This window comes from Manis javanica, chromosome 2 (genome assembly GCF_040802235.1).
Source record: "Manis javanica isolate MJ-LG chromosome 2, MJ_LKY, whole genome shotgun sequence".
In the NCBI taxonomy this organism is placed as follows: Eukaryota; Metazoa; Chordata; class Mammalia; order Pholidota; family Manidae; genus Manis; species Manis javanica.
In genome coordinates, this window is record NC_133157.1 from 30,423,688 (window position 1) to 30,447,276 (window position 23,589).

At 36.1% G+C, this 23,589-nt stretch overlaps 2 protein-coding genes across 3 annotated transcripts in view; one reads left to right on the forward strand and one right to left on the reverse strand.

Annotated features, from left to right (window-relative positions):
• ERP44 (endoplasmic reticulum protein 44) overlaps window positions 1–23,589 on the forward strand; it is a 109,923-nt gene that overhangs the window by 63,608 nt on the left and 22,726 nt on the right. For both annotated transcript variants that reach the window (XM_037003933.2, XM_037003938.2), the window contains 2 exons: window positions 20,085–20,269; window positions 21,513–21,628. In XM_037003933.2, the coding sequence (XP_036859828.2) occupies window positions 20,085–20,269; window positions 21,513–21,628 (301 nt within the window). The remainder of the gene's footprint in view (window positions 1–20,084; window positions 20,270–21,512; window positions 21,629–23,589) is intronic.
• The window catches only part of STX17 (syntaxin 17), a 135,596-nt gene continuing 117,492 nt past the window's right edge, over window positions 5,486–23,589 (reverse strand). The window contains exon 13 of the transcript XR_012127093.1: window positions 5,486–6,824. The gene's annotated coding sequence lies outside the window, so the exon portion shown is untranslated. The remainder of the gene's footprint in view (window positions 6,825–23,589) is intronic.

The following is a 23,589-nucleotide window of genomic DNA, read 5'->3' on the forward strand; positions in this document are numbered from 1 at the left end:
TTCATACGGTATTTGTCTTTCTGTGACTGGCTTTATTTCACTTAGCATAATGTCCTCAAGGTTTATACATGCTACAACATGGATCAGAATTTCCTTCTATTTTAAGGCGGTATAATAGTTTGTTGCACATATATGTCACACTTCGTTTATCCATTCGTCTGTTGATGGATACTTGGGTTACTTCCACCTCTTGACTGTTAGGAATAATGCTGCTATGAATATGGGTGTACAAATATCTCTTTGAGACCCTGCTTTCAGTTCTTTTGGATGTATACCCAGAAGTAGAATTGCTGCATCGTATAGTCATTTTATTTTTAAATTGTTAAGTAACTACCATACTGTATTCCATTGCAGCTAGATTTTTACATTCCTACCGGCAGTGCACAAGGGTTCCAGTTTCTCCATACCCTTGCCAATCAACACTTGCCATTTTCTGTGTATGGGGAGGCGGTGGGGGGTGCATGCATGTGATACTAGCCATCCTAAAGGGTGTGAAGTGCTACCTCATTGTGCTTTTGATTTGCATTTCCCTACTGAGTAGTAATGTTGAGCATCTTTTCATATGCTTGTTGACTGTTTGTATACCCTCTTTGGAGAAATGAGTCCTTTGCCCTTTTTTATTATTTTTTTCTAAATATCCTATTTATTTTTAATTAAAAATTTTTTTTATTAAGGTATCATTGATAAACAATCTAATGAAGGATTCACACGAGGAACGTTGTGGTTTCAACATTCACCCATATTATCCAGTGCCTTCCCTACCCCATTGCAGATACGGATTGGAGTTCATTTTTTGCATTGTAGTTATCAAGCTATTCTGACTTTATTTGTTGAAAAGACTATCCTTTCTTCACTGACTTTGCATCTTTGTCAAAACCAATTGACCATATATGTGTGGTTCCATTCCTTATGTTGCCATTTCACTGTATTGATTATATCCTTTGCACAGAAGTTTTAAATTTGACCTTCCAGTTGATCTGTTTTTACAGTTGCTTTCTGTGCTTTTGATGTCATATCCAAGAAATCATTGTAAGTCCAATGTTGTGAAGCTTTTCTCTTATGTGTCCTTCTTAGAGTATTATTGTTTAGGTCATATATTTGGGGCTTTATCCATTTTGAGCTAATTTTTGTATATGGTGCAAGGTAAGGATCTACTTTCATTGTTTTGAATGTGGACATCCAATTTTCCTAATACTGTTTGTTGATGAGACTATCCTTCCCCCATTGAGTGATCTTGGCACCCTTGTCAGTTTCTGGGCCCTCTGTTTTGTTGCATTGGTCTTCTTTATGCTAGTACCACCCTATTTTGATTACTGTGGCTTTGTAATAAGTTTGAAATCACGAAGTATGAGACCTCCAGTTTTGTTTGAGAGGGTTTTGAAGGGCACATATTCTTAATTTTGATGAAGTCTAATTTATATTTATTAAAAAATGGATTATGCTTTTGATGCTGTGCCTAAGAAATTGTTCCCTCACTTAAGGTCACAAAGGTGTTCTGCTGTTTTTCTTTCCTGAATTTTATAGTATGAAGTACATTTAGGTCTATGATCCATTTGGAGTTAATTTTTACAAGTGGCACAATGTACAGATTGGAGTTCATTTTTTTCATTATAGTTATCAAGCGTTCTGACTTTATTTGTTGAAAAGACTATCCTCCACTGACTTTGCATCTTTGTCAGAACCAATTGACCATATATGTGTGAATCTATTTCTGGTCTCTGTTCAGTGCTGTTGATCTATTTGCCTATGATTTATTTGTCTGTTTGTCTATGTATAAACTAATACCACACTTTCTAGATTACTGGAGCTTTATAATAAGCCTTGAGGTTTAAATCTTCCAACTTGGTAATTTTTTTCTAAATGGTTTGGCTGTTCAAGTTGCTTTGCATTCTGTATGACTTTTAGAATCAGCCTGTTATTTCTAACCAGAGGGGTGGAGGGGAGTGAGGGATAGAGGGAAGACTGCTGGGATTTTAATTGGGATTACTTTGAACCCTTAGACTGATTTGTAGAGAATTCTCATTTTAACAGTAATAAGTCTTCCAACCCATGAACGCTGTCTGTCTCTCCATTTCTTTAGTTCTTTTCAGTTTCTCTCAGCAGTGTTTTGCAGCAGTAAGTCTGTATGTCTTTACATCTTTGTCAGATTTATCCGTAAGCAAATGGCATTTGTTGTAAGTGATATTTAAAGAAAAATTTGGGGGGGACAATTGTAGATACCTAGAAAAGTTGCAAAGATAATTCAGAGAGTTCCTTTACATTTCTTACCCAGTTTACCCTAATGTTGACATCTTATATTAACATGGTACAAATTTACATGGTACAAACATTTGGCAAATTAACATTTGCCAAAACTAAGAAACTAACACTGCTACTTTACTATTAACTAAACTATAGACTTTATTCAGATTTTATCAAGTGTTCCACTCATGTCCTTTTTATGTTCCAAGATCCAGGATATTGCATTTAGTTATCAGATCTTCTTAGTTATCTCTGTTTTGTCCATTTCTCGGTCTTTCTCTATTTTTCACCACCTTGACAATTTTGAGGAGTATAGGTCAGGTATTTTGTAGAATGTCCCTCATTTTGGGTTTGTCAGGTATTTTTTCCTTAGGTCTTATATGTCTTGTGAGATCTGCCATCCCAAAGTATTTCTTACGTTTTGATGCTATTATAAATGGCATTGATTTTTAATATTTTAATTTCTGATTGTTCATTGTTAGTATATAGAAATGCAATTGAATTTTGTGTATTTACCTTGTATACTGGTGTTTATTAGTTAAAATAAGTTTTATGTAGAGAACCATAGGATTTTCTGCTTAGACGATTATGTTGTATGCAAATACAGTTTTACTTCTTGCGGTCTGTATTTATTTACAGTGTTCTTTCCAGCCAAATGCACCTGTTTTCTGCTTCAGGATTAGTTTCAGTCAGAAGATATGTATGAAGCTTCCTAGCAAAGGCAGAAGGTGACATCAGAGCCATGATACCATCCTGCCCACACACACGTCTCATTCTTACTAATCACCTGCGTGGCACTGTGGGAGCCTGCTCTGAACTACCCTCTAATTCTTTAGTCTGTCTACCTTGCTTCTGACTCACTTTATCATCCAGGCCTTCTACTCAAAGTAATAGTGTTATTTCTTGGAGAAGTTCCTATAAGAGGTTTTAGTCAAATTTCCAGGGAACTGTTTATGTAGTGCTCACTTGGATTTGGGCATGCTTTTACATGTGTTAAAGTTGTCATTACATTCCCTTGAGTTAGATAATATTATTAATTCCTTCAACAAAATTTTTTTATGCCTACTATTTGTAATGCAGTGTGGTAGGTTCTAGAGATAGAGCAGTTAACCAAACACACTTAGAAAGGCAAGAGCAGTAAATGCATAGTTGCTCATGTGATAACTGTTCTGAAGAAAGGTTTTAGGTGCTGTGAGAGAATGAGTCTAAGCTAAACTGGAGGGATAGAGAAGTCCTCTCTGAGAAAAGATACAAGACCTGAAGGAAGAGTAGGAATTTTAAGGGAAATAGGGGAAGAAGAGTGTTCAGGCAGAAAGAGGAGTAGGTGTGAAGTTTCTGTGGTGGAAATGAACACTGAACTTTCATAGAGCTGGAGTGTATTATTGTTTAACAGATGAAGACACTGAAAGACTTGGGCTGAGTGACTTACCAAGGTTACATAGTAAATGGAGGGAGCCAGACTGTAACCCACAAGTGTATAGCTTTTACCAGGTAACCATACTATTTTGAAGGTCAAAGTAATTTAAATTGGATTTGTCGTGGAAACTGACAGTTCACCCAATTTCTTTATAAAAATGACTAAAAATGTGTTATTAATTATATGATACTCTATTTAAATTATCTGTAATGGGTCAATGTATAAACAAAACTGTAATTACTTATATGTGGTATTAGTTGTTCTATTATTGTTTCTATACTGTGTGGTCTAGTCTTCTACAAAGGTAGAATCCTTTGTTCTAGGACCAGAATACCACTGCTTACTTGTGTATAGTGGAGTAAGTTACTTTAAAAATAATCATGGAACTTGGTTTATTACTCTCCATAAAAAGTGTATGTATATAGCGAGAAAGAGAAATGTAGTAACTAAATGTGATAAAATCTAAATATGGGTATGGGTGTACACGTTATATTAGATTACTTTTTCATCTTTTCTGTAAGTTTAAAATTTTTGAGAAGTTAGTATAAGAAGTGAGTGAACATGTCATTTGTCGGGTTAAGAAAAGAGCAGGGAGGAAGGTCTTGTTTTAGAGTCGTTAAAAATGTGTGGAAGAAGCTTGAAATCTGTTCTGTACAGGTGTACTGTGATGCTGTTTTTTTGTAATTTCTGATTATTTTCACTATGATAAATAATTTTCAACATATTCATTGAATTTAGAAAGTATTTGCTTGAATACACTTTTACTAAAGTCATTTTGAGGAACACTTAGAGCCACTTGACAGTGTCTTTTGGAAACTGACCCACATTCTTTCCGTGGCTGTCTGAATTCTTCAGCAGAAACCTCCCCTGAGCAGGTGTGACAAATTCATGACCACGGCAATGGTACGTCCATTTTATTGGTCATGATAAGTTGCTGTCTCCTGGACATAAACATCTTTCTTCCTTCTCACCAGGTGTTATGGAAGGTAGTTGTGCCTTTTGTGAATATTCTCCCATTACCAAGTGGAATTTATGCTAGTAATAGAAAGATGGCTTAATATTAAGCAATAGAATAAATTCCATCAGTAGGTAAAATAAAGAAAATCATCTTATCCATTCAATAAATGTTGAAAAACTTGATAAAACCCAGCATAGGTTCTTGGAAGAAATGAAGGTGTCAAAATGTATGAAACAACCTTTGTTTGCATGAATTTTTAAATCTTTGACTATTTATTGCTTCACAACGTGTTACAAGTGCAAATTGAGTTGTGATCCATGTCTGAAATTAGTTAATGGAGTCTATCTTAGCCACAAATCTTGCATATTGTTTTGCTTTTGGAAATTTCTGCCAATCCTGTTTTACAATTTTTTTTTATCATCTCTGCTTAAGAATTGAAGATGAGGTGAGGCCATAGTCAGGAAACAAATAACATAATTGTATATAACAGTGCAAAAATGTAATGGGAATGAGTGTCATAAAATATTCCAAGTGAGTATTTTCAAAGTAGTCCCTGAGGGAGGTGGTATGTGTACAGGCATACCTCATTTTATTGCACTTCGCTTTATTGTGCTGTGTAGATACTGCAATTTTTACAAATTGAAGGTATGTGGCAATCCTGCATTAAGCAAGTCAAATAGCCCCATTTTTCCAACATCATTTGCTCACTTCCTGTCTCTGTGTCACATTTTGGTAATTCTTGCAGTATTTCAAACTTTTTCATTATTTGTGTGGTGGTCTGTGATCAATGATCTTTGATGTTACTATTGTAATTGTTTTGGGGTGCCACAAACCATGTCCCTAAGACAGCAAACTTAATTGATAAATGTTGTGTGTGTTCTTACTGCTTCACCAACCAGCTGTTCCTCTTGTCTCCCTTTCCTTGGGCCTCCTGTTTCTCTCAGGTGCAACAATATTGAAATTAGGCAAGTTAATAACCCTAAAATGGCCTCTAAATGTTCAAGTGAAAGGAAGAGTTGCATGTCTCTCATTTTAAATCAAAAGCTGTGAATGATTAAACCTAGTGAGGAATGCACATTGAAAGCTGAGATGAGCTGAAAGGCCTCTTGGGCCAGTTAGCCAAGTTAAGAATGCAATGGAAAAGTTCTTGAAGGAAATTAAAAGTTGCTTCTCTGGTGACCTTGAATGATAAGGGAGCAAAACAACCTATTTGCTGACATGGCAAAAGTTTTAATGGTCTGGATAGAAGATGAAACCAGCTACAACATTCCTTTAAGGCAAAGTCTAATCCAGAGCAAGGCCCTAATTCTCTTCAATTGTGTGAAGGCTGAGAGAGGTGAGGAAGCTACAGCAGAAAAATATGAAACTAGCAGAGGTTGGTTCATGAGGTGAAGGGAAGAAGTCATCTCCATAACATAAAAGTACAAGTGAAGCAGCAAGTGCTGGTGGAGAAGCTGAAGCAAGTTATCCAGAAGATCTTGCTAAGGTAACTAATGAAGGTGGATAACTAAACAACAGATTTTCATTGTAGACAATATTGGGAGAAGATGCCATTTAAAATATTCATAGCTGGAGAGGAGAAGTCAGTGCCTGACTTCAAAGCTTCCAAGTATAGGCTGACTTTCTTGTTAGGAGCTAGTGCAGTTGATGACTGTAAGTTGAAGTCAGTGTTCATTTGCCATCCTGAAAATCCTAAGGCCCTTAAGAATTCTGTGTTCTATAAATGGAACCATGAAGTGTGAATGGTAGCACATCTGTTTACATGGTTTTCTGAATATTTTAAGCCCGCTGTTGATACCTACTGCTCAGAACAAAAGATTCCTTTTAAAGTATTACTGCTCATTGATAATGCACCTAGTCACTCAAGAACTCTGATGGGGATATATACAACCAAATTAAAGTTTTCATGTCTGCTAACACAACATCTATTCTGTAGTCCTTGGATCAAGGAGTAATTTCAACTTCTAAGTCTTATTGTGGAAGAAATATATTCTAGCCAAAGAGGGTGATTGCTCTGATGGATCTGGGCAAACTAAATTGAAAACCTTCTGAAAAGGATTCACCATTCTTGAACCATTGAGAACATTTGTGATCCATAGGAAGAGGCCAAAATATCAACGTTAACAGGAGTTTGGAAGAAGTTGATTCCAACCCTCATGGATGACTTAGAGGGGTTCAAGATTTCAGTGGAGGAAGTAACTGTAGATGCTGTGGAAAAAGGAGAACTAGAATTAGAAGCAGATCCTGAAGGAGGGTGGGGGCAGAATAGGTGAAGGGGATAAACAGGTACTAACTAACAGTTATGAAGTAGTCACAGAGGTGAAAGTACCGCATGGTGACATAGTAGTGTTGTAGTTTTTTTGTATATTGACTGATGTGGCTGCCCTCATCATGGTGACCATTTAATAATGCATTTGGTTTGTCAAATCACTGTGTATATCTGAAACCAATATCATATTGTATATCAACTAAATTTCAATTTTAAAAAACTAGTGAGTGACTTGCTTCTATCTTACGATAAAACGTGAATGTTGTCGATGTATGGATGAACAAAAAAAGTGATTGCTTGAGGTGAAATCTCCTGTTGAAGATGCTGTGCAAGTTGTTGAAATGACCACAAAGAATTTAGAATATTAACTTTGCTTACAGGCAGCGGCAGAGTTTGAGAGAATTGACTCCAATTTTGAAAGAAGGTCTGCTGTGAGTCAAATGCTACCAAACAGCAACACATGCTACAGAGAAATGTTTATGAAAGGAAGAGTCAATTGATGTGTCAGACTTCATTGCTGTCTTATTTTAGAAGTTACCACAGCTGCCTAACCATCAGCAACCACCACCCTGATCAGTCAGTAGCCATCAACATTGAGGCAAGACCCTCCACCATTAAAAAGATTATGACTTGCTGAAAGCTTAGGTGATGGTTAGCATTTTCAGCAATAAAGTATTTTTAAAGTAAGGTATGTACATTTGTTTTCCTAGATACAATTCTATTGCACACTTAATAGACAACATTATACTGTGAACACAACTTTTACCTGTGCTGGAAAACCAACAAATTCATTCGACTTGTTTTTTTTTTTTGCAACATGTGCTTTAAGGTGGTGGTCTGGAACCAAATCTGCAATATCTCTGAGGTATGCCTATACTCACTCCTTAGAATGTGTTGGGACTTCTTTTGAAGTTGTCCTCTGCACCAGTTTTCTAGCTGATCAGGAAAACCCATGTCCGTACATAGTTACAGGAGCCCCTTTAGTTTGCTGCTTGCCTTTCCTTCTGTGTCCTCTTCCACCTCATAGCATTCTGTGGCGTGCTTTCTGCCCTACCTTCACCTCTTCTTTATATGCACTTCTGGGGATTTTTTTTATTGAAACATTCAGCTAGTCTCAGAACTTCAAGGAAAGAAGGCAAGAGTGGATATAACAAGCTAATTTCACCTGATCAGTCCTTTTGTTTTTGTTTATGAGCTGGATGTAGCAACTTTGATTTTTGATTCCTTTTCTGCATCTCCACCCTCACCCCCATCCCAAAGAGTTGGGAACTGTAGAAAGAGAATTTGGAATACAGACTGACACTAGAGTGTCATGCGGCAACTTCCAACTTTTTAAGCTTACGTATATTTGTTGAAATCTCAGTGTAAAGCTTGTAGCTTGAATAACCCTGCTCTAGTGGTAAAATTTAGTTTACCTCCTAAGCCCCTAAATTTTTCATTTGTTTTTACCTGACGTGGAAAACAAAAATAGGAGAGAAATAAAGGAAGAGGAGGAGGAAAAGGAAGCCAGGGCAGTTAAGGAGACAGAATGTTGAGGAGCAGCCTCTTCCCACTGCCCAGAGGGCCTTTGTGTCCTGGGACGCTGGAGCAGGTACCGCGTTCCTCCTGCAGAGGACTGTGATACAGGGGCTCATGCTTGTCACACTTCTGTTTGCCCTTTCAGCTTTTCCCCTCTGGCAGGCCCATAAAAGGCATCTACATCTCTGGGGAAGATAGACTTACTGTTATAGAGGGTTTCTCCCTTACAGTACTTATGGAATCCAAACTGATATGTCTTTTTGGTCCATGTATTATATATATTAAGAGTTTTAAGAATTTCATTTAAGACTCTATCCTGTGGAAGTGATTAGAAGCAGCAGCTGTATTAATGGTGATGGCAAAATGCAAGCTCCCAAGGAGCAGGGACCTTGTTTCTACCCGTCAATCCCCAGTGCTGGAATGGTACCTGGCACATAGTAGATGTTCAGCTATAGTTGTTGAATAGATGGATGGATAAATGAGTAATGAATTGTAGCCAGCAATTATGAACTGTTAGCTAAGTACTATGTTTAGTACTTAAAATAGGTTCTCTCCCAACAGTACATTATTTTCTACAGTATTTCATCAAATCTAACTTGAGATTGATGATAAGGCACCCTTTCATCTATAAATGAAAAAGAAAAATTTCACTCAACACAATGCTTTCTTCACTTAGAATTTTTGTATCTATTGTAAGAACTATTTATTAGACTTAGATAAGGATGTTTTTGTCTTATCATTAATGTGTGTGCCTCAAAGGGGAAATAAATTTGTTCAGGTAATTCTGAATTTCACATTCAGACTCTGACTCTTATGAATCACATTCCAATTCTGAGTCATGGATTTTTGCATTTTTCCACACAGTACTGACTTCTGTGCCATTAAGGGTGTTGGTAATGCTCTTGACTAAAGAACATTACTCTACTATTCCTAGGATTTTTTCCAAGCTTCTGATACCTCAGCAAGTACTGATGCCGGCACTTTACTATTTGAGTAACATCAGAGTTTATTTTTTCTCAATTGAAACATATCACTGCTAGTTAAGCCACTTTTATTCAAAATTATTGAGAATACCAAAATGTTAATAGTGGTTTTCACCGGTGGTGGTTGAATTACAAGTGGTTCTTGTTTTCTTATTTGTAATTCTTTGCTTTCCAAAATTTCTGCACATACGCAGTTAAAACTTGCCCTTGCTTCATCATATATCATGATCCCACTTTATCTCATCTTCTGCAGCCTCCTCGTTTGAAGAGTTTGGGAGTTCATCACTCTCTCTTGTGATCCTGCTGGCTTAGATGTACAAGTCCCACCAGTCTGCCCATGGTGGGACCAAGTTCTCTGCTGACCTCCAGTGGCTTTTAGTGTATATGGCACTCGGCAAGAGACATTTCATACTGTTATTTGCTGGTCAGTGCAGAACATTCAGGCTCCCTCTAGCATTTTTAGGAAAGTACTTTGTGATTGTCCTCCATTTAGGCAGCGCTTACTCTCCAATACCAGTTATTCTCACCTATCTGCATTCCAATGCAACTTGAACATTCCATGATGTAAATAAAGAAGCTTTCATAAGTGCTATGCATAAATGAGGCTTTAAGAATTAGAAAATACTTGAATAGCCAAAGCAATCCTGAGAAGGAAGAATAAAGCAGGGGGAATTACGCTCCCCAACTTCAAGCTCTACTACAAAGCCATAGTAATCAAGACAATTTGGTACTGGCACAAGAACAGACCCATAGACCAATGGAACAGACTAGAGAGCCCTGATATAAACCCAACCATATATGGTCAATTAATATATGATAAAGGAGCCATGGACATACAATGGCGAAATGACAGCCTCTTCAACAGCTGTATTGGCAAAACTGGACAGCTACATGCAAGAGAATGAAACTGGATTATTGTTTAACCCCACACACAAAAGTAAACTCGAAATGGATTAAAGACTTGAATGTAAGTCATGAAACCATAAAAATCTTAGAAGACAACATAGGCAAACATCTCCAGAATACAAGCATGAGCAACTTCTTCCTGAACCCATCTCCCTGAGAAAGGGAAATAAAAGCAAAAATGAACTCACGGGACTACATCAAACTAAAAAGTCTTTGTACAGCAAAGGGCATCATCAACAGAACAAAAAGGCATCCTACAGTATGGGAGAATATATTTGTAAATATCCGACAAGGGGTTAACATCCAAAATATATAAAGAACTTAACAGATCTCAACACCCAAAAAGCAAATAACCTGATTAACAAATGGGCAGAGGATATGAAGAGACGGTTCTCCAAAGAAGAAATTCAGATGGCCAACAGACACATGAAAAGATGCTCTGCATCACTAATCATCAAGGAAATGCAAATTAAAACCACAATGAGATATCACCTCACACCAGTAAGGATGGCCAGCATTGAAAAGACTAAGAACAACAAATGCTGGCGAGGATGCGGAGAAAGGGGAACCCTCTACACTGCTGGTGGGAATGTAAGCTAGTTCAACCATTGTGGAAAGCAATATGGAGGTTCCTCAAAAAACTAAAAATAGAAATACCATTTGACCCGGGAATCCCACTCCTTGGAATATACCCAAAGAATACAACTTCTCAGATTCAAAAAGACATATGCACCTCAATGCTTATTGCGGCACTATTTACAATAGCCAAGATATGGAAGCAACTTAAGTGTCCATCTGTAGATGAATGGATAAAGAAGAGGTGGTACATATATACAACGGAATACTATTCAGCCATAAGAAAGAAACAAATCCTACCATTTGCAACAACATGAATGGAGCTGGAGGACATTATGCTCAGTGAAATAAGCCAGGTGGAGAAAGACAAATGCCAAATGATTTCCCTCATTTGTGGAGTATAACAATGAAGCAAAACTGAAGGAGCAAAATGGCAGCAGACTCAGAGACTCCAAGAATGAACTAGTGGTTACCAAAGGGGAGGAGCTTGGGAGGGTGGGTGGGGAGGGAGGGAGAAGGGGACTGAGGGGTATTATGTTTAGTACACATGGTGTGGAGGATCACGGGGAGAACAGTGTATCACAGATAAGGGACATAGTGGATCTCTGGCAACTTGCTGCACTGATGGACGGTGACTGCATTGGGGTATGGGTGGGGACTTGATAATATGGGTAAATGTAGTAACCACATTGTTTTTTCATGTGAAACCTTCATAAGAGTGTATATCAATCATACCTTAATAAAAAATTAACAAAAAAAGAATTAGAAAATAATTACACTACTCCCACCACAAGTAAATTACAGGTATGTGAAGTAACAGGTGCTAGCTAGTGCTACAGTGACAGTCACATTACAACATTGCAATATATAAATGTTGCAAATCAACATATGGTACACCTTAAACTTATACAATGTTATATGTCAAATATATTTCAATTTAAATAGTGGAAGTTATATATCTTAAATAGTAGAAGATATATACATTGAACAGTTCCTGTGCATAAAGTAGAATTGGGTGAGCAGGTTTAGGCTGAATCCTAAGTTTCTTGGCTGAGTTTGTAATTTTTCTGTTTAAGGTTTTCTATTTCCCTTAAGAGTTATTGGGTTTAGTTTGGTTTTCCTCACTGAGGGAAGGGCATAAGTCGAGTAATGGAAAAAGTACATAGTAGCGGTGGTCCTTACCCTGGAACTGTAACACTGAGACCTTCCTGTTGAAATCATCTGCCTCTTTATACTGTCTGCCGTAGGTGATCATAGCAGGGAGGGACATCGCTGAGACAGGAGCATGAGGCACTTTACCCATTTGGAATCCTGCTGGGCATTAGTGAGGCAGGCAGGCAGGCAGCAGAACACATCAAGGACAAGCAAATGACCACTGAAGCAAAAGTACATGCTAATTTTCCAATCAGTGAGCTGTTAACCTGAAATTTATAATTCCTTTGACATCCATTTTAACATTTGATCCATCCAGTTAACTAAAAAATAAACTCCACCCATTTATTATACCCTTTAAGTAATTATTTGTTATATTGTCAAAATGTCACATAATGATCTTAAAATCACTTTTGACCACTTGTAAAAAGTCATCTTTATGTTTGAGATTATTGATTAGTGTAATTTAAGATTTTTGCTGCTTAATAATTAAAAGCCACCTCATTGTGTAGCACACCTCCTGCCATGATGTCTGAGAATTAAGCTAGCAATACCCCCTAATAGTCTTCAAGTATTACTAAATCTTTTTCTATCCTTAAGTAGAATTTTAAGGCAACTTAAAGGTTGTAATGTTTAAGTTTGTAAACAGACTTGGTTTTTTTGCCAGGACAATCACAATAGCTTCTTACTGGTCTTCCTTGTTCTGTACCACTGCCAGGTGAATATTTTGAAAGCCCAGCTCTCCTGCTCAGTGGCTGCTTATCACATGTAGGATAAAGTTCAGTACATTAACTTAGCATTTACACTCGCTGGAGTCCATCTCTCCTTATTTTACTCCTAGTTTGTGTATATTTGCTATTAGCACACTGTTTTCCCGTTATGCCTACTAGTTCACCAAGTTAAAAAAGTTGCTAGCATTATATTGTCTCTAGCAGTGCTTCTTGCTGTCCATTTTCACACAGATCCTTAGGCCACAAATAGAAAAATGAGTGTTTACTTTTAGACTAGTTCTTTCCTTCTGGGTCCATTTTACAACCTTTCAGCCAAATCCTTTGGGGATTAAAAAAAAATTCCTTGGCTTCTTGCTGGTAATTTAGGCACCAGCTAGTAGTTTGGCCCTACTAACATTGACTATGCCCCTAAATCAGACCTAGTAGGAATATGTTCCTTTCATAGGGCTTGGTATTACTGAATTACAACTTCTTATTAATATTTTGCTGATAGGATAGGCACAATATTATCTGGTAGTTTTAATTTGTAACTTGATTACAACTGAGCATGTTTTTACATGTTTATTAGCCATCTGTGTTTTTTTCATAAATTGGTATCTTTAGCCCACTTAATCTTTATTGGTGGTCCTTTTGTAACTGTTCCTTTTAATATTCTGAATATCAATGATTTGTCTCTAATATATGTCACGAATTTTTTTTTCCAGTTTGCCTTAAAAATTTATGGTGTTCCTCAACATCTAGATGCTTCTTCGCTATGCAGCTTAAAAATTTTGCGAATGTCTTGGTTGTGTGTTTGACGTTGATGCAGGTCCTTTCCACAAATAGATACTGTCTCCTAAGCACCACAAAGCCGTAGAAGATTTTATTCTTGTCTTTCTGGCTCAGCCCCCAGCTTCCTGTGCCACCCTTACACTCAGCAAATGTCCTGTAGGGAAAACTTGTGTGTTTCAAGGTCCTTTCAACCCACCATTTCAGCTTAGGTGACTGTGAAATGCTTCACTGAGTTCTCTTTCTCTCTGCCCTGTGTGTGTAATCCTCAGCCGTAAATCTGTACAAAATTATGGATGTGATTTCTAAGAGGAAAAGCCTACAGAAAAGAAAATGGCCAGTGAGTGATCTTTGCTCAGTTAGGAATCGGCCGGCCTTTCCTTTCTGAAATTTTAATTCATTTAGTTTTTCACTGGTTTCATGGTCTCCACAAATGCTCCTGCTACATTATCTTTAAAAATGTGATTTAAAAAATTTTGATTTTTCCTAATTGTCACAGCAAGAGCAATAGATTTCTGCTAGCTCCTGCATCCTGCCTGCTTGGAAGTGGAAGTCCTTTTGTAGATTCTCTTTTGAGTTTTCTATGACCCCAGCGAGATCGTCTGGCAAATAATGATATTTTTATTTCTTCTTTTCCAGTTTATATATACTCAGTTTTTTTTTTCTTATTATACTAAGAACTCCAGTACAGTGTTACATAGAAGTGATAATAGGCATCTTTTTTTTCTTGATCTCAGCAGGACAGCTTTTAGTGTTGTACTGTCAAAATGTTTGGCATTTGTTTATTTTATATTCTTTATCAGATTAAGGAAGTCTCCTTCTGTTAGTTTGCCAATCATTTTTAAGAGTGAGTGGGTGTTAAATTTTATCAAGTGTTCTTCTTTTGAGAGATACAGTAGTCCCCACTTATATGGTTTCACTTTCCGCAGTTTCAGTTCTCCGCAGTCAATTGCAGTCTAGAATTAGATGATCTTCCTTCTGACAAATAGAAAGTCCATAATAGCCTAACACTGTGTCACAATGCCTACCTACATCATTCACCTCGCTTCATCTCATCACACAGGCATTTTATCATTTCACATCGTCACAAGATGGGTGAATTTAGTACAATAAGATATTTTGAGAGAAAGACCACATTCATATAACTTTTATTACAGTATATTGTTTTAATTGTTCTATTATTAGTTATTGTTAATCTCGTATTGTGCCTAATTTATAAATAAGCGTTATCATAGGTATATATATATATTGGAAAAAAACAATACAATTGATCCTTGAACAGTGCAGGGGTTAGGGGTGCCAAACCTAGCTCAGTTGAAAATCCAATAAAACTTCTGACTCCCCAAAAGCTTAACTAATAAAAATCTGTTCACTAAAAGCTTTCTGATAACATAAACAGTTAATACATATTCTGTAAGTTATATATATATTACTTTATCTTGCAATAAAGTAAGCTAAAGAGAAGAAAATGTTTTTTCAAACTCTTGCAGATCTCCACAATATTTTCCAATATATTTTTTGAAAAAAATCTGCATATAAGTGGGCCCATGCAGTTCAAACTCATGTTGTTCAAGGGTCAGTTGTATAGGATTTGGTACTATATGTTTTCAGGCACCCACTGGGGGTCTTGGAACATATCCCCCATGGACTACTGTAGCAGAATTTTTCTCTTTCATTCTGTTAATGTCATGAATTACATTGATTTTCAAACATTAAGCTGAAGTGCTAGACTAAATCCAGCTTGATTGTGATGTATTATCTTTTGTATATAGTACTAAATTCAGTTTATTTTCTTTTCAAGTTTTGGATCTATGTTCTTGAGTGAGGCTACCACATACCTTTTCTCTCTTACCATTTCCTTGTCAGATTTGACAAAAAGATTATGCTGACTTCGTAAAATTAGTTGAGACATTCCCTTTTTCTGGATTCTGTGGATTGGTTGTGTAAACTGCATTTTTTCTCCTTCAATATGTGGTAGAACTTGCTAGTGAAGCTTGTTTGGGATGGAGTTGGCTTTGTGGGAACCCAGGCTTTGGATTATGGATCACTTACCTTAATAGTTTTAGGACCACTTACATTTTCTATTTATTCTAGTGTCAGTTTGGTAAGTTGTGCTTTGTTGGGCATTTTTCTGTCTTATCTAAATTTACACTTCCATTAGGTTATTGATATTATTCTTTTAATATCCAAGTTAAAGTCTCCTGCTACATTCCTGAAATTGTGTTTTCTTTCTCTCTCTTTTTTTTTCTTGATTTGTCACTCCAGGGGTTTATTAATTTTGTTAGCCTTTGCAAAGAACTAGATTTTGACTCTTGATCTTTTTTACTGTATATTTGTTTTCCATTTAATTTCAGCTTTTATCTTTCTCATTCACTTTTTCTTCATTTTTTGTTTTTATATTTTCTTAAGATGAATGCTTAGCTCTTTGTTTTCCAGCCTTTTCTCCCTAACATATCCATTTTATTGTTGTAAATTTCATTCTGGCTATTGCTTTGGCTGCATGCTATAAGTTATGATCTGTAATTTCATTATCATTCAGTTAAAATATTTTCCAGTTTCCCTTTGGGATTTCATCTTTGCCCCATGGGTATCTAAGTTCCTTATTCTCATTATGAGTTGAATCATTTGAAAACTGCTGAGTCTTTTTGTGACTCATCATATGTTTGTTTTTTATATGGTTTATATACCTACAAAGAATGTGTATTCTGCACCTGTGGGGTAGTGTATCCTCTATGTGTCAGTTCAGTCAAGTTGCTTAGCTGTGTTGATCCAATTCTAATTTATTGATTGTATCTGTTGTATCAGTTACTAAAGGAGCTGTGTTAATAATCTTCCACCGTGATTGTAGATTGTCCTTATGGCTCTGTTGTTTTCTACTTTATATATTTTTAGGCTGTTGATATTCTGAATTGTTATATCTGCCTGAGGAATTGAACTTTTTGTTCTTATGAAGTGTCCCTCTTTTTCTCCAGTTAAGCTTTTTGCCTTAATGTCTATTTACTTACTGTTAATACAGTTACACAAGATTTCTTCTGATTAGTTTTTGCAGGTATAATTTTTTGCCCAGTGTTTTACTTTCAAGCTGTCTCTATCCTTATGTTTAGGTGTATATTTTGCGAGGAGTATATAGTCAAATTTTATTTTTGCACCTTTGTCAAAAATTACTTCTACATGTCTCTGTGGGGTCTGGACTCTATTCTGTTACATTGATCTATTTGTGTATCTTTATGCCAGTATCACACTGTCTAGATTCCTGGGGTTTTACAGTAAGTGTTGAAGTCCACAAGTAAGTCCGTCTTCTAATTTTGTTTATTGGGTATATTGTTCTGTAATTTTCTTTTCTTACAGTATCTTTGTGAAGTTTTGTAGAAGGTTAATGCTGGCCTTATAGAATGAATTGGAAAGTAATCCCTTCTTTTCAGTTTTCAGGGAAAGTTTGTGTGGAAATGAAATTACTTCTTTAACTGTTTGGTGGGGTTGGCCAATGAAGGTCTCAATGGAAAGAGCTTAGAAATACATGTTTTTGAAAGAAAGACACAAGTTTTTTCTGGAAGACCCAATTCAAATGAAATATTACAGGGTTTTTACTTTATTCAATTTTCTATTTGTATCTTTTTTTCAATGTATTTTTTTTTAAATCAAATGTACATCACAGTGGTTCAGCAGTCCCCCTGCCCCTTGGTAACCACTAGTCACTTCTCAGTGTCTATGAGGCCAGTGCTGTTTTGTTCCTTCTGTTCTGCTTTGTTTTTATGTTCCGCAAATAAGTAAAATCATATGGTATTTGTCTTTTTCTGCCTGGCTTCTATTTATGTCTTTTTTCTTTTATGCTGGAAATCTTGATTCTTAAAGGTATTAGGATATCTCATGTGCTTTTTCTATAATATGGGTTTGCTTATTTCAAAATAACAAATGCCAGTATTAACATTTTTTTAAATCAATTTTTTTTTTACTACTAAATATTTTCACGATTCAAAGACAAAACTGTAAAACCAAGGTCTAGTCAGGGAAAATAAATTCTTTCCCTGATGTGTCCTTGTATTTTCTCCCATTGGCATTGTTTTTTTGCAAGTGGGGAGGAGGCAGAACTATTCACACACATACCATGTGCGCTTGTTTATATCATATACTTGCTTATACACACAATATATATGTGTGTTCATACACATATGTTCATACTTCTTCCCAGTTTTTCTTCATATTCCTTACACAAAATATCATACCTATACACACTCTTCTGCTGGCTTTTTGTCACTCACTTAACAGTGTTTCTTGGAGATTGCTTCTTTGCAGCATAAAGAGATCTTTTTCAGTTCTTTATGTAACAGCCTAGTACTTGATTATGTGGGTATACCCTACCTTACTTAAACCAGTCTCCTCCTGATGGGTATTTGGGGGAAATAGTAACTTTTAAAAAGACATTTCCCCTATTCTAGACTATAGCACAGTAGCATTGGCAGTAGAATTATTTAACATAATCTTAATAGCATTTTTATTAAAAACTTTTTCTTTTATACATCACTGCAAAAATTCATTTTGTAATGTGCTAGATTTCACTGTGTAGTGTGCTGGAGGCCAAATGTATTTTTTAATTAGGAAGGTAAAGTTCCTTTTATTATTTCTCTGGGCTAATTTTCTTATAAGTAGAGTAAATCTAACCCTTTATGGCCTTTGCCTTATTACGAGTGCCTCTGTTTCCTTTAGGAGGCTTCTCCTTGCTTATGGAACCACTTTCCCCTCTGTCTGTAGCACCAACTTAATCTCATTGACTCTTTCTGCAGGTAGTAGAGCCCACCATTCTTATACCACCACAGAGACAAGGTTCCTCACCATGATCCATCACACTGGAAAGGGCGTGTAGGCGATCGATCCCCTAGTCTCCTGCTTCAAGAAGAACCAACTCCTAAACCAAACACATTAGTGTCTGTATTAAATATTTGTATACTAAGATACCTTAATAACATGTCAAATTTCTGTGATTTGGTGAATAAAACATTTTTGATCTCTTATGATCAGTGGTTCCCTTGTTTTTGCTTACATTTGTCTTCCATTTAAAGAATTTTAGTAGTTAAGCATGATGTCCCCCTTTATAAGTCCTCCAGGGAGTTTACCAAAGTGTTACGTGATCTTAATTTAATAGCCTTTCTACATATCTCCTTCTTAGAACTCATATTCCATCATTAATCTCTAATACACCATTCTAGCATTCTCTGCCTGCTTAATCCTACATAGAAGAAAACACAACCTTGACATCACATTATTATAAGTACTTTTAGTAATAACTCTTCCTGGACAGTGCAGAGACCTTAGCATACTTAGAATAATTAGCCTCCTGCTTACCTCCCCTCTCCCAGTTTATATGCTCTTGTTGTCATGTATTTTAATGTGTCAAACACCACATGCATAATTAGTATTGTTGCTTTGTGTAGTCAATATTCATTTAGATTTTAAAAACAGCTTTATTGTGGTATAATCGACATACAGTAGCTATACATATTTAAAATGTATAAATATGTTTTGACCATTGTATACACTGATGAAGCTGTCAGCACACATAAGTATATACCGTCTGGTAGTTATTTCTGCCATTGAATGTCCTAGAAAATGAAGGTGGTCAACAGAGCCTTATTGCAGCTCTGTTTTGTTTTGTTTTTGTATTGTAACTATGAGAAATGGAAGTGGAGTTAGAGAATTTTCATAGTTTTTGTGCCACCATTTTAGAATTCTGCCCTCATTTTAGAACTCAAGTTAAACACATTGATTTCTCCTGTGTCCACTTCTTGGAAATAATAGCAGAAAAATTTAAAGGTTCTTTCATTCTAATTGAGTCTATATCTTAGTAATTGTGATATCTGAAAATAAAATCAGGATGCATTTTGATATAGGTTCTTATTTTGAGTCTATAAACACTAATTTTAAAGATACATCTTTTTTAAAAAATCCACTGCCTGAGAATATACCCATAGATCATAATAAAGGGGACTTTTTAGTGTATAATGTTGAGTTTGGGTTTTGATTCTTTCACTTTACATAAAATTTGCATATTTGGGATTATAGACTATTCTAGCAAGAACTTTTAGTTATTGAGACTGGTTTTAATTTTCTTTTATTAAATGCCATAAGATATACTCACAGTATAAAATGACCATTTTCAAAATTGGAGTTTTATGCATTTTGATTATTCTGGAATATATAATTTACTAATGTTTATTGAGAGTTTACTGTGTCATGAATTTGTATTATCTCATTTAATACTTAACTCTATGTAGTAGAAATTATTCTGATTGCATAACAGATGAGAAACTAAGGCATAGAGAGTTGATGCAGTTTGTAAGTTCACACAGCCAGTAAATAGCAAATTTAGGATTTAAACCAAGCAGTATATGCAGAGCCTAGCTTCTTAACCAGTATAAACTCTTTCAATTAATTTTTTTTCCCTAACACTGCAAAAGAATTATATGAACCAAAATTTTTTCACTAAGCATAAGATTTTTGACTGTTGGGATAATGGGTTCACCCAGGTCAAGTACAAACATGAAGTTAATTTTTCTTTTCAATCTTTTAGCTGATATAGCCCAGAGATACAGGATAAGCAAATACCCAACCCTCAAATTGTTTCGTAATGGGATGATGATGAAGAGAGAGTACAGGGGTCAGCGGTCAGTGAAAGCACTTGCAGATTACATCAGGCAACAAAAAAGTGACCCTGTTCAAGAACTTCATGACTTAACAGAAATCACCACTCTGGATGTAAGTTGTTAACTCTTGCTGGATCAAATGAACTTTGCCTGTTTAATTAATGTAAACAAATCCTTATGCAATCAAAGAAGCTGGACATTTTCTTACAGTCCATTGCAGTAGATTTGACAGATTCGTACTTAGCAAGTAGAATTTTTCTTGAATTAATTCTGAAGGGAAATGCTACTGTTTAACTGAAAGTTTGGATGAAGTATACAGCATACAGTAAAGTTGCACTAGTTTTAATTAACTGAGGGCAAAGGATAGCCTGAATTAAAAAGAAACAGAAGTTAACGTCAGTCATACACAACCAAATTCTCCATGTTTTCCTTAGTGGAGACCCTCAGGGTATCTGCTCTAATTACTTCTGTATCAGCTTTGTTTAAGGTTAGTGTCTTCCAAAATATCCCCCCTTAATAATAAGCTTAGCAAAGCCTTTTCTTTATACACTAAGTAATGTTCAAAAAAAAACCCAAATAAAACCCAAAAACAATTGAGTTTGGGCTTTAGATTATCACTGTCAGTTTTGAGATTGGATTTTACCCTACTTATAAATGTTAAGCTACTTACTGTTGCATGGATGCTGTCAGGAGACACATGGCTCCTGAGCCAGAGACAAAGGACTTGACTGCTCCCATGACAGCAAACAGTGGGAGCATGTTTGCATTTGTTTCCTTGTCCCCTGAGTCCATTGGAAGTGACACAGGCCAGGGTGGATGCTTGCATATGCAATGAGTTGTGTTACATGTGAAGAATTCTGGGCACAGGGAACTCCTCTTACAGAGCCAGCACAAAGTCTGCTCTTTGTCCCTCGGGGTGGGAGACATTCCCTCCTAAGTCAGTGTTGTTCCCTGCAAGCACAACCCTGGGAAATGGCCTGGGGAAGTTAGTGGTCAGGGTCTTGCCTTTTGGAGAAGCCTAGATGGAGATAGCTAGTCAGTGACAGTCCTTTCCTAAATAAGGTGACTAAAGTGTGTTACAGTAGTACATGAATTCATAGCATGTGGCTGGTTAAATAATTATCTGTTTCTTGAAGTTTTAAAATAAAGTACTAGAAAGAAGTTTATTAGATTGTAGTTAAGATTGTTTTCAACCCAGTATAACCTTGAGTAGTTTTGGGCCAGGTGTTAAAAGACAAATATGCATTTATAATCATACTTCATTTGGAGATAATTTAACAGCAGCTGGATAAATGAAAGAACATGTTTATAGAACTGTATATGTTTGTAAAATAATTACATACTTTATTTTACAGCGCAGTAAAAGAAATATCATTGGTTATTTTGAGCAAAAGGATTCAGAAAACTATAGAGTTTTTGAAAGAGTAGCAAATATTTTGCACGATGATTGTGCCTTCCTTTCTGCGTTTGGGTAAGTATGTTAATGGAGAGAGTGATACTTGGCCAGTGGGGCTGCTGTGTTAAATAAAGTCTTGGGTGTGGGTTTGCTCTGATGATGACCTCTTCAAAAACTGACACCTCTTAAAGTCACCAGCCAGTCTTTATACCTATCTCTAACCTCTTTAAGAGTTTAAAAGTCTATTTATTTTCCTTTCTGTGCTATATTCTATTTCAGAATATGGGTAAGAGGAAAAGAATGGACAAGTTAACAACTAACTCTCATGCTTTTATTCAGCTCATTTGCTAACAATATTCTATGTCTTGCAAACTACTAACCTGTTGTTTCTAGACTGAAAAAACACACTCTCTTGTTCAGTAGCATGAACTCATTGTCTTTATTCATCTCAGGCTCTCCATCACCTTTTCTAGCTTCGTTATCTCAGAATAACTATTGTTTCCCAAGGCCAACTTCTTTACTAGTGTCCTTGTGAACTGTCCCTTCAAAATCCTTTGCAGTTTTGATCCATTGGTTGTCCTTTCTTATGTTTTAAACCTGAACCTTTTCATGAACTATATTCTTTTCCCCAACATGTGAGTCTTTCTTTCCTGACATTTTTCCTCTATCTTTTGAGCTATAATCTCATGTCTTTTCATTCCCAAATTTTTTCAAAGATCACTTTGTGCCTGGTTGCCTTGAATTCCTCAAACTTTAATCAGTAAAAACCTTAATCTCTTAGAAGCTGACTTTTATCTCCAATACTCTAATAAAACTTCCCTCTGCATACTCACAGTGACCTTTTTTTTTGAAGTATAATTGATACACAATCTTATATTGGATTCAAGTATACAGCACGGTGGTTCAACAGTTACCATATTATTAAACCCTTACCCCATCTAGTGCCATTACTATCTTGTCAACATAGATGTTACAGAATCATTGCCTGTATTCTCCATGCTGTACTGCCATCGCTGTGACCAACTTATATTATGATTGAGAATTTTTCCACCCTTTTATCTCCCTCACCATTCCCACTGACTCACCCCAACCCCTCCCCTACAGTAATTACCTGTCATTTCTCACTGCCTGTGAGTCTACTGCTATTTTGTTCATTTAGCTTTGTTTTTATAAGTGAAATCATACGGTATTTGTCTTTTTCTGCCTGGCTAATTTCACTTAGCATAATACCCTCTAGGTCCATCCATGTTGAAAATGGCAAGATTTCTTTCATTTTTATGGCTGAATAATTTTCCACTGTGTATATGTACCACCTCTTCATTATCCATTCATCTGTTGATGGACACTTTGTTTGCATCCATCCATATCTTGGCTATTGTAAATAATATGGCAATAGACATAGGGGTGTATGTGTAGGCTTTTGAATCAGGGATTTTATTTTCTTTGGGTAAATTCCTAGAAGTGGAATTACTGGGTTGGTTGGTATTTCTATTTTTAGTTTTTTGAGGAACTTCCGTATTATTTTCCATAGTGGCTGCACCAATTTACATTCTTAACTAACAGTGTAGGAAGATCCCGTTCCTCCACATCCTTGCCAGCACTTGTTATTTCTTGTCTTTGGGATACTGGCCATTCTAACTGGTATGAGGGGATATTTCATTGTGATTTTGACTTGAATTTCCCTGATAATTAGCAATGTGTAGCATCTTTTCTTGTGCCTGTTGGCCATCTGTATTTCTTTGGGAAAATGTTCAGGTCCTCTGCCCATTTTTCAGTCAGATTATTTGTGTTTTTTTGGTGTTGTATGAGTTCTTTATATATTTTGGATATTCACCCCTTATCAGATAAATCATTTGCAAATATATTTTCCCATATTGTAGGTTACCTTTTTGTTCTGCTGATGGTGTCCTTTGCTGTATACATAAGCTATTTAGTTTGATGTAGTCCCATTTGTTCATTTTTTATGTTGTTTCCCTTGCCTAAGATGTGTTTGGAAAACATTGCTCATGCTATGTTTAAGGGATTTTTGCCTTTTT